Raw genomic sequence first — 11217 nt, 5'->3', positions numbered from 1 at the left:
TGTGTTTCAGTTGCCTTTCTTAAATACGGGGCACCCCTGAAACAGGCTTTGTTCACAGCTCTGCTCTGTCCTCGGATTTAGGTTATCAAACAGGCTTCCTCCCTCCCCTGCACAAGGGTTGGGAATGAGTCGATTTGCTTTCACTCAGCAAGAGCAATGGACTAGTGGTGACCAAGTGGTAGACTGGAGAGGCCTCTGCCCCATGGCACACTCAGCTCCACTGTCAGAGAGGGTGACGTGGGTCATAGGTGAGGGATCTGGAGGCCCAGTATCAGAAGAGCTTCTCCAGGCACTGGCATTTTGACAGCAAACTGCTTCCGTGGCTCTTTCAGGACTGTTCCTGGCAATATGTTATTGGGAAGGACTATTTTAGGGCTATCCAGTTGCCTCCCCCTCTCCCCAACCTTTTATCTAGCTTGTCAGTAGCTATCTTTCCTTGCTCTGTACAAAAACCTATAGCACCAATAGGCCCAGTAATCATGAAGGGTCAGTGGAAGGAAAGGCTGGAAGCCCTTCCTCTAACAGCTGTGCTGTGACTCCACTAACTTTTTGGGGTCTCCCATTACATAGCGTGGGTATCCTGAGCTGTGCAGCCTGCCTCACTCACCACCTTGGTACCTGACAGGACTACTGGATGTGCCTGTCCTTTTGTAGGACATTCTCCTATCCCAAAGATGAGGCTGTGCTGCCGTGCGGGCAAGCTCTGTGGGGAGAGGGGAGGCCAGTGGGTTGTTTTTGCCATCACAGAATACTGGGAAGCCCCTGGCATCCTGCTCCATTGCTCTCTTGACCACTATCCTGGAACCTTCTCCCCACTCCCATCCCCATGCCTCCAAGGCACTGACCTCAAATCCAAGTCTTTCCCACTTATCTCAAGCTGCCAGCCTGTAGGGATTCCTTATCTCAGCTCCATGTCACCGGTGAGGAAGCCCCAAGAAGGCAAGGGAGCTGACAGCCTTCTCATTTTTCTCATACATCCTCCTCTTCACCCTGCCATCCCGGGAGCCCCAGCCAGATGCTCTTCAGGGCAGGGAGCACGTGAGCAGCCCTGGGGCTAGAAGCTGGTTCTCCCACATTCCTGGGTGAGGGACTGGGTGGAGGGTGTGCCTGCCTCAGGCTCCTTGGGGGAGGCCCCCTGAAGGGCTGGGGAAAATCCTACTGAGCCCCAGGCTCTCCTGCCTGCACTGGCCCAGTGGGGGGCGGGGGCGGGGGCGGTGGGGAGGGGTATCCTGGACATTAACTCTCTCCTAGGCACCCAGGAGCTTCAGAGAGGAAGAAGGTAAGGTAAGAAGCAGATTCTCTGGGCAGGACTTTCTTAGTCCTCAGGCTATAGTGTTAAAGAAAGGAGTATCTGTGGAAGGTGGAGTCACCTTTTGTTTGAGTAACCATTTCACCCACCCTGGCTGAGGGTGGCCAGGAACTCCCCAAGTTGTGCATTACTGGAGGTGGGTCACACAGATCCTACATTTCTTTTTAAGTTTCTTTTGTGTGTGTGTGTGTGAGATGGAGTGATTACAGGTGTGAGCCACTGGATCCTACATTTTAGATGCATAAAAATCCAGATATGGGCTGGGCGCGGTAGCTCACGCCTGTAATCCCAGCACTTTGGGAGGCTGAGGCAGGCAGATCATGAGGTCAGGAGATCGAGTCCATACTGGCTAACATGGTGAAACTCCGTCTCTACTAAAAATAAAAAAAGCCGGGTGTGGCAGCGGGCGCCTGTAATCCCAGCTACTTGGGAAGCTGAGGCAGGAGAATCGCTTGAACCCAGGAGGCAGAGGTTGCAGTGAGCAGAGATCTCGCCACTGCACTCCAACCTGGGCGACAGAGCGAGACTCCACCTCAAAACAAAATAAACAAAATACTAGATCTGGAAGAGATCTTAGGGATTATTAAATTTAGACAACCTCATTTTTTATAGATGGGGAAACAAGCACAGACTCCAAGGGTCTCACCCAAGATCACACAGTTGCAGATGCTGGCTACAAGTCTCCTGCCTTAACCACCTGTATTACCCCATTCAGGGTCTCAAGGAGGGTCTATAAGACACTGTCCATTGTGTTTTGGGCTCAGTCCATAGAGACAACCACAGACATGGGGGACTCTGCCCACAGGGAAGGCAAGGGCTTTGGCCATGGAACTGGGTGGGAAGACTCTGAAGCCCGAAGACATTGAGTCCTGTGCAGGGAAAGAGCAAGCGTTTCGTGTACAACACACCTGCATACCTGGATGTGAATCTCAGCCCACCCCTTCACCAACTCTGTGTGGCCTGGGCAAGCCATTCTAAGGGAACCCTCCACACTGCAACTTTTTTCTCTATAAAATGAGAATAACCATGCATTCCTTACAGGACTTTCTTGGTGTGAGGATTAAATGAGAGAATATGTTGAAAAGTGCTTGGTAAATATATTAATACTATGCATTCCCTCTTGTTTGAATGACGTGACCCAGGTAGTCAGGCTTCTGACCACTAGAGGGCAGCAGAATGTACTGGAAAACTGGGCCGAGTGAACCAGCGATTACATGGGGTCCAGAGAGCAGGGATTAATTTACCCGTGTGGATTCTGGCAACTCCGGCAGGGAGGGCTCCAGCAGGTGCTGAGAGAAGAACTTTCGAGCAAAGCCAGGTCTCTTCAGGAGTGACTGCAGCAACCCTGATGCTTGGATGGAGTCCAGGCAGGTGATGGTAGTGAAGATCTTGCCAACAGAGTGGGTGCTGGAGAAGGAGCCCTTTAGTGGGGACCCTGGGGCCAAGGCTAGGCTGGCAGGCCCAGCCACCACCAATTAATCCATGAGTATTGCCCAGCGTTGAGCCTGGAGCACCTCCCAGCCCCTGGCTAGAGTCCTGGGTGTTCTGGGAAAAACCCCTAAACCTAGTAACTCCTCTCCTTACTAGGCCTCTTTGTTGCTGAATCTCTGGAATTTAGGGGCCAGCAGCTTTCTGACCCAGGTCAGCCAGGGGTTCATGTTCCCTCACTTGCCCTCCCCCTGCCTGGCCCATCTCTGGCCTGGCCCCTGGGAGGAATTTCCTGGGCCAGAGGGCAGCCGAAAGCACAGATGCCCACCCCAGCAACGTTCCCGCCACCTGCCCAGGCCAGTGCCCTGTGCCCAACCCCAGAGGGTGCGGGATGACAGACTCTGACAATCATTAAACCAGCCGGGCCTGATTTCCCAGCACCGCCTGCTAAGATCCGGGCCAAGTGGCACTGAATATGCAAATCACCTGGGGCCAGGAGCCCAGTCTAAAGGCCAGGAAATCCCCTCCATCCAATGAGCCACCAGCTCAGGTTACTGCAGGGGACGCACTATAAAGGCCTGAGCTCAGGGAGGAGCTCCCTCCAGGCTCTATTTAGAGCCGGGTAGGGGAGCGCGGCGGCCAGACACCTCAGCGCTACCTGGCGGAACTGGATTTCTCTCCCGCCTGCAGCTTAAGCCTGACTGCTGGCGGGCCTGCCACAGCTGGACTCCGCCACTCCGGTAGGATTCCCCACCTGTCATTCCCTAGCTCAGCTCTTGGGAAACTGCAGAGGGGTCCAGAGGATTTGCAGTTCTGAACCTGCGCACTCCAGTCTAGGATCTCCGAGCAAGAGTGTAGGTGTCCTGAGGGTCGAAGAACAGAGAGATTGTCTCTGGGAGGGCAGAATGGCCATGACGCCACCAGTCTGGCTCCAGGGCCCCAGAGATCTGAGGAGGGAAGCCCAGCTGGAGTCTCCTGTGATCCTGCCCTGGTCTGAGATCTTGGAGCCCTTCTTGAAGAGAGGGTGTCCACAGAGTTGCTGATCATTCTGCTCCTGGGGGCTACTCTTGCCCAGGGTTGGGCAAAGCAGAGTAGCTGGGAGTGTAAGGAGGGACCCTCGTCCCCTCACCAACCTCATCCTCTCTCCCCCTACCCACAGGTAGCCTCATGGCTGCAACCTGTGAGATTAGCAACATTTTTAGCAACTACTTCAGTGCGATGTACAGCTCGGAGGACTCCACCCTGGCCTCTGTTCCCCCTGCTGCCACCTTTGGGGCCGATGACTTGGTGCTGACCCTGAGCAACCCCCAGATGTCATTGGAGGGTACAGGTGGGTCTCAGCGGGGTGGGATGGGGCACGGAGTGGGAGACAGATCCTTCTAAGGGCCTGTTAGACAAATGGGGGAATGAGCAGGGAGGAGGGTCTCTAGGCGAATTCCAGGGCTAGAGGCTGAGACTTAGTGACTGAGGTGCTGGGGGCTGTGGGGCTGTTGCTGGGGGTTGTGGGGCTGTGACAGGCAGAGGGAGGTGTCAGATACCAGGATAAGGGTGTTGTGAATGCTACCTCCTGCCCCTACTCTTGGGATGGCTCCAAGGGCTGAGGTGTGAATCCCCAGTGTGCTCCAGGAATGGGGCTGTGTGGGCTGGGAGTGGTGGCTCATGCCTGTAATCCCAGCACTTTGGGAGGCTGAGCCGGGCGGATCACCTTAGGTCAAGAGTTCGAGACCAGCCTAGCCAACATGGTGAAACCCTGTCTCTACTAAAAATACAAAAAAAATTTGATCCCAGCGTGGTGGTGGGCACCTGTAATCCCAGCTACTGGGGAGGCTGATGCAGGAGTATCGCTTGATTCTGGGAGGTGGAGGTTGCCGTGAGCCGGGATCATGCCATTGCACCCCAGCCTAGGTGACAGGAGCAAGACTCCATCTCAGAAAAAAAAAAATGGGGCTGTAAGGTCTGCTGGGCAGCCTGAGCTGAGCCTGTTTCCCTGCCTGGCCCTTGCAGAGAAGGCCAGCTGGTCGGGGGAACAGCCCCAGTTCTGGTCGAAGACGCAGGTTCTGGACTGGATCAGCTACCAAGTGGAGAAGAACAAGTACGACGCAAGCGCCATTGACTTCTCGCGGTGTGACATGGACGGGGCCACCCTCTGCAATTGTGCCCTTGAGGAGCTGCGTCTGGTCTTTGGGCCTCTGGGGGACCAACTCCATGCCCAGCTGCGAGACCTCAGTGAGTCCAGGCCCCTGGAGGCGGGGGAGCAGCTCTACATGTTGAGCCGAGTTGAGTTCAGTGTGGCCGTGGGCAGGCCCTGGAGCTCTGGGCCAGCGGCACAGCCAGAGAGAGCCCTTGAGGGAGGGATGAAGGGAGTGTGACCCTTCCTTCTTTCCTTCCTTGTCAGCTTCCAGCCCTTCTGATGAGCTCAGCTGGATCATTGAGCTGCTGGAGAAGGATGGCATGGCCTTCCAGGAGGCCCTAGACCCGGGGCCCTTTGGTGAGAACCCGCTTTCTCCTTCCTTCCCCAGCCTGTCTTGTCCCATCCCTACCCCTCCGCAGAGTGCTAGAGATGACCCCCTCCCCAGACTTCTTCCTCCCTCAATTAGAAAAATTGCAGCAGGTCATCAGACCCATGAGCAGCCTCACCCATGGAGTCCTGGTCCGGTCTCCTGAGCCCTCTCTGAGTTCTCACCTCCTCTTCCCAGACCAGGGCAGCCCCTTTGCCCCGGAGCTGCTGGACGACGGTCAGCAAGCCAGCCCCTACCACCCCGGCAGCTGTGGCGCAGGAGCCCCCTCCCCCGGCAGCTCTGACGTCTCCACCGCAGGTGAGAGCCCTCTCTAGGCCGCAACCTCCCTTCCCCGAAGTGTCCCTGGTTCCCTCTGGCTCCCAGCACCAGAACTCAGGCCTTCTGGCAGGAACAGGAACAGGCTGGGAAGTGTGTCCTGAGGGCCAGCAGCGTGGTTTAGCGGAGGGCGGGCCGGCAGGGGACTTACTCTGACCCCACCCCCCAGGGACTAGTGCTTCTCGGAGCTCCCACTCCTCGGACTCCGGTGCAAGTGACGTGGACCTGGATCCCACTGATGGCAAGCTCTTCCCCAGCGGTGAGTCGCGGGAGGGAGTCCCATTTAGCAATGCACAGAGGGCCCGGCCCTTCCTGCAGCCTTTTCCTGTAGAGGGGCTGCTCTCCCTAACTCCCCCCTTGCCCTCCTTGACCTTCCCCCACCGTCCCCACAGATGGTTTTCCTGACTGCAAGAAGGGGGATCCCAAGCACGGGAAGCGGAAACGAGGCCGGCCCCGAAAGCTGAGCAAAGAGTACTGGGACTGTCTTGAGGGCAAGAAGAGCAAGCACGGTGAGCTCCGGGGGCACCTGGGTCCTCCCTGCGCCGAGGCTGAGCGGCTTCCTGGGGCACTGCGGGTCATTGCGGGTATCCCTTCTCCCGTTTTCTCTGGCCTCCGCACGGCCTTTGGTAAGGCTGTGCACAAGGTGGGGGCTCTATGGTATCGGTCACCACCTAACTCCAGAGCCTGGCTTGGTGGTCCTGGAGAGGAGGAGGAAATAAGGCTCCCAGTGGGAGGCTCATGGCACTAGAGTCCTGTCCACTGACTCCAGTGTCCTATCCACTGACTCCAGTTCTCTCTGCACCTGGCCACTCTCCTGCCCTCCGGGACACGCTCAGTGTGAGCAGTGGGTCTTAGGTGGGCTGAGGAGAAAAGCAGTCACTGCAGTGCCCACACAGAGGGCACTGCAGGTTCTCTGGAGAGGCTTGCTCCATGCTGTGGCCGAGTCAGCAGTGCGCTGGGGCGGGCAGGGCCGGCTGGCCTTGGGTGAGAGGGGACACCTGGATGGCAAACTGACAGAGGCTGGCCTTGCAGCGCCCAGAGGCACCCACCTCTGGGAGTTCATCCGGGACATCCTCATCCACCCGGAGCTCAACGAGGGCCTCATGAAGTGGGAGAATCGGCATGAAGGCGTCTTCAAGTTCCTACGCTCCGAGGCTGTGGCCCAACTGTGGGGCCAAAAGAAAAAGAACAGCAACATGACCTACGAGAAGCTGAGCCGGGCCATGAGGTGAGCTGGCGGCCAGGACCCTCACGATACAGCCGGACACGGGGGCAGGCGCTCACACTCCCACTGCCCTCTTCTTGGCTGCCAGTTGGCTTCGTGCAACAGGGCTGAGTCCTGTAGAGTGAGGACAACATCTGGGTTGGCCTACTTCGTGGATTAAATGACAACATGGAGAAAGTATTAGCCTGGCGGACGGCAGGCACAGTGCGCTTGAGCTAACAGCAACATTTCTTGTATCGCCTGTGAGGCTCGTCCTCAGGAAGGCACCTGGAGAGTGGGGAATGGGGCAGGAGCCATGCCCACCCAGGGCCTGGCTTTCTCCTCATTGAAGCATTTACGTTGCTTTTCTCTGGGCCTCAGTTTCCTCCTATGTCCAGGGGTAGACTAGATCATCTTAAGATCCCGTCCAGCCCTAAAATCATGTACTTACTTTTTTTTTTTTCTTTTTCTTTTTTAAATAGAGACAAGGGTCTCTATGTTGGCCAGGCCGGTCTCAAACTCCTGGCCTCATATGACTCTCCTGCCTCGGCCTCCCAAAGTGCTGGGAGTACAGGTGTGAGCCAGTATGCTTGGCCTTTTCTTTTATTTTCTTCTTCTTCTTTTTTTTTTTTTTTTTTGAGACGGGGTCTCGCTCTGTCGCCCAGGCTAGAGTGCAGTGGCACAGTCTTGGCTCACTACAACCTCTGCCTCCCAGGTTCAAGTGATTCTGTGCCTTAGCCTCCCAAGTAGCTGGGTTTACAGGCACCCGCCACCATGCCCAGCTAATTTTTGTATTTTTAGTAGAGATGGGGGTTTCACCATATTGGCTAGGCTGGTCTTGAACTCCTGACCTCAAGTGATCCACCCGCCTCGGCCTCCCAAAGTGCTGGAATTACAGGCGTGAGCCACCAGGCCCAGCGCCTGGCCTTAAAAATCATGTAATTTAATGATCAGACCCCAGTCATAGCCATAGGATACAAAGAAGCAAAGGCAAAGAGCCATGTGTCCTGGGCACAGTTACAGGCCAGTGTAGGGACAGAGCTTCTGCTTGCAAGTGGGAAGAACAGAGGAGCTCAGGAAGTGTGAGTCAGGCTCACACTTCCAGGCAGGCAGAGACCAGTGGGCATGGGTTACCTGGGGGTAACGCGGGCCAGGTGGGAGGGCTGGCAGCCTGGGGCCCGTTTCCTGCCAAAGCACCTCTGACCGTCCTTCTCCTCACCCAGGTACTACTACAAACGGGAGATCCTGGAACGGGTGGATGGCCGGCGACTCGTCTACAAGTTTGGCAAAAACTCAAGCGGCTGGAAGGAGGAAGAGGTTCTCCAGAGTCGGAACTGAGGGTTGGAACTATACCCGGGACCAAACTCACGGACCACTCGAGGCCTGCAAACCTTCCTGGGAGGACAGGCAGGCCAGATGGCCCCTCCACTGGGGAATGCTCCCAGCTGTGCTGTGGAGAGAAGCTGACGTTTTGGTGTATTGTCAGCCATCGTCCTGGGACTCGGAGACTATGGCCTCGCCTCCCCACCCTCCTCTTGGAATTACAAGCCCTGGGGTTTGAAGCTGACTCTATAGCTGCAAGTGTGTCTCCTTTTATCTGGTGCCTCCTCAAACCCAGTTTCAGACACTAAATGCAGACAACACCTTCCTCCTGCAGACACCTGGACTGAGCCAAGGAGGCCTGGGGAGGCCCTAGGGGAGCACCGTGATGGAGAGGACAGAGCAGGGGCTCCAACACCTTCTTTCTGGACTGGCGTTCACCTCCCTGCTCAGTGCTTGGGCTCCACGGGCAGGGGTCAGAGCACTCCCTAATTTATGTGCTATAAATATGTGAGATGTACATAGAGATCTATTTTTTCTAAAACATTCCCCTCCCCACTCCTCTCCCGCAGAGTGCTGGACTGTTCCAGGCCCTCCAGTGGGCTGATGCTGGGACCCTCAGGATGGGGCTCCCAGCTCCTTTCTCCTGTGAATGGAGGCAGAGACCTCCAATAAAGTGCCTTCTGGGCTTTTTCTAACCTTTGTCTTAGCTACCTGTGTACTGAAATTTGGGCCTTTGGATCGAATATGGTCAAGAGGTTGGAGCGGAGGAGAATGAAGGTCTACCAGACTGAGGGTGAGGGCAAAGGCTGATGAAGAGGGGAGTTACAGATTTCCTGTAGCAGGTGTGGGCTTACAGACACATGGACTGGGCTGGGAGGTGAGCAAAGGAAGCAGGTAAGACTGTTGGAGAATGCTTACAAGACTTCATGCAAGCAAGGACATGAACTCAGAAAGCTGAGGTCAGGAGCATCCTGCTGTCATGACACCGCCGAATGACCTTGACCTTGACCAAGTCTGTCCTGTTTAGGACTGATTCTTCCTGTAAGGCTAGGGTTTGGACCTGATGTTCTCAAGATGTCTAGAATTGCATGACCGGCCTTGTGGAATAGATGGTTTTGCATTCCAGCCAAGTGGGCTGTAAACTGTATATCTGTAATATGAATCCCAGCTTTTGAGTCTGACAAAATCAGAGTTAGGATCTTGTAAAGGGAAAAAAAAAATGGAGATGAGTACTTGCTGAGAACGAATGAGGGAAAGAGTTGGCATTTGTTGAAAGTATAGTCTTTTTCTCTTTTTTTTAATAATTGCAACTTGTACTTTAGATTTGGGAGGTATGTGCTCAGGTTTGTTACGTGGGTATATTGTGTGATGCTGAGCTTGGGATGCGAATGATCCTGTCACCCAGGTAGTGAGGTAGTGAGTATAGCACCCAGTGAAAGTGTAGTCTCATGTCAGGCACTGTGCTAGTCCACTCTGTCTCATTTAATCCTCTCCTAAGAAGAGAGGAGACGCAGCGTCCCCATTTGACAGATGCAGAAAGACGTTCCACAGGTGTGCCTTGATTCTGTCCTAAAACCGTTTCCCGGGAGCTTTTCCTGGTGTAGGCGCTCCTAACCTAATCCTAAATCGATTCCAGAACTATTATTCTGTTTCCACAGGATACTGTGTCTAGGTTTTAGGGAGGACAGTTCATTGATGTTACTTAAGAATGCTTTCCAGGTGGAAAGTTCTTTTAAGTTTGAGGCTTCAAATTCCATACAGCACATTAAAATCCCATTCGTGAGTTTGAAATACTGCTCTGTTGTCTTGGAAATACCAACCAGATTATTGGCTGAAGTGATGTGGGTGAAGAAGGGCTCTTCACAAACTAAAGCTTGTGTGTGGATTTCTGGAAATGCAGCTTGCTCTGGAGCAGCAAGGAATGGTGGAAAGGAGAGTGGGGAAGTTGATTGGAGAGAAAAGTGAGGTCATGAGAGAACCTAGAATCCTGGAGCCATTTGGAAAAAGGCTTTTATTTGCATTTCCCTTCTGAAGTGTGAGCCAGTTAGACAAAGGGGATGCAGGCCAGGGCATAGGTTTAACCTCAGAAGCTGGGGAAGCTTTCACAACTACGTAGTCTAAAAATGACCCCATTTCTTGAAAATTATGCATTAGACTCTGGTCTAGTTTCCCTAGCAACAATATCTCGGGGTCCTTGCACCCTTAGGAGAGGTGACCCAGCTGGGCGCGGTGGTTAACGCCTGTAATCCTCGTACTTTGGGAGGCCAAGGCGGGAGGATCATGAGGTCAGAAGATTGAGGCCATCATGGCCAACACGGTGAAACCCTGTCTCTACTAAAAATACAAAAATTAGCTGGGCATGCTGGGCATGTAGTCCGAGCTACTCAGGAGGCTGAGGCAGAAGAATCACTTGAACCCAGGAGGCGGAGGTTGCAGTGAGCTAAGATCGCGCCACTGTGCTCCAGCCTGGTGACAGAGCGAGACTCTGTCTCAAAAAAAGAGGTGACCCAGTGTGGCCTGAAGTCACCTAGCCAAGAAGTGGGGGAGGGGCCTCTGGAGCCCGGGACAGGCTTGTTCAGCCTCCCTTGACTCCCAGCCTCTTCAGCTCCTAAAGGAGATCCTAGAGGGGAGGAGGGCTGGGAATATGGCGCTCAGCCCCTTCACCCTCTTCTGGAGGGCTGGGGGCAGGTGCTGCCCGCTGCGCGCTGACCTTTGTCCTGCCATTTGCAGTTTATGAGGCGCTTTCCTCATCCCATTATCTCATTTGATCCACCTCACAGCTCTCTGAGGAGACTGGGTGTCCCCATTTTACTGACAAGGCTAGTGGTGGGCTGAAGTCACTGGCTGGGTGAGAGCGGGGCCAGCTCACAGCATGCCTGCCTCCACGCTGCAGCTCAGTGAGACCACCTGGGCAGGTGGCCTCTGCAGGGCAGCGCCTGGGACAGCCTGGAAGATGGCAGCTCTGGGAGGGACGTCTTTCTCCCCAACAGTTCTCTGCCCTCTCACCCCTCAGGACGCTGCAAAGTCCTGGCACGGGCCCCTGGGCTGGCCTCTGTGCTGCCCTCTCTGTCGGGCACCAGGCACCCTTACCCTGACTCTCACCAGCCCAGGGGCCTCCT

General features: G+C 55.0%; 1 protein-coding gene across 3 annotated transcripts; it reads left to right on the top strand.

The window, feature by feature from the left end:
* Positions 1–2545: 2545 nt before the first annotated feature.
* Positions 2546–9307, top strand: ELF3 (E74 like ETS transcription factor 3). 3 transcript variants are annotated; one of them, XM_030818651.1, is made up of 9 exons: positions 2546–2676; positions 3897–4067; positions 4742–4963; positions 5133–5225; positions 5434–5553; positions 5741–5830; positions 5964–6080; positions 6604–6799; positions 7999–8615. In XM_030818651.1, exons 1-9 carry the CDS (start codon positions 2658–2660, stop codon positions 8111–8113), a joined length of 1143 nt encoding a protein of 380 aa, XP_030674511.1. In that variant the 5' UTR covers positions 2546–2657; the 3' UTR covers positions 8114–8615. The 3 variants fall into 3 exon arrangements, with proteins under 3 accessions (XP_030674511.1, XP_030674512.1, XP_030674513.1); XM_030818652.1 differs by lacking the exon at positions 2546–2676 and adding an exon at positions 3340–3477 and having other exon boundaries at positions 7999–9307; XM_030818653.1 differs by lacking the exon at positions 2546–2676 and adding an exon at positions 3341–3591 and having other exon boundaries at positions 7999–8790.
* Positions 9308–11217: the final 1910 nt, after the last annotated feature.

Source organism: Nomascus leucogenys, chromosome 9 (genome assembly GCF_006542625.1).
Source record: "Nomascus leucogenys isolate Asia chromosome 9, Asia_NLE_v1, whole genome shotgun sequence".
In the NCBI taxonomy this organism is placed as follows: domain Eukaryota; kingdom Metazoa; phylum Chordata; class Mammalia; order Primates; family Hylobatidae; genus Nomascus; species Nomascus leucogenys.
This window is presented reverse-complemented; position numbering and strand designations above follow the sequence as displayed.

Coding starts and splice junctions, on each gene's coding strand:
- ELF3 (XM_030818651.1), top strand. Junction 5,554..5,740: donor CTCTGACGTCTCCACCGCAG/GTGAGAGCCCTC, acceptor CCCACCCCCCAG/GGACTAGTGCTTCTCGGAGC. Junction 6,081..6,603: donor GGGCAAGAAGAGCAAGCACG/GTGAGCTCCGGG, acceptor CTGGCCTTGCAG/CGCCCAGAGGCACCCACCTC.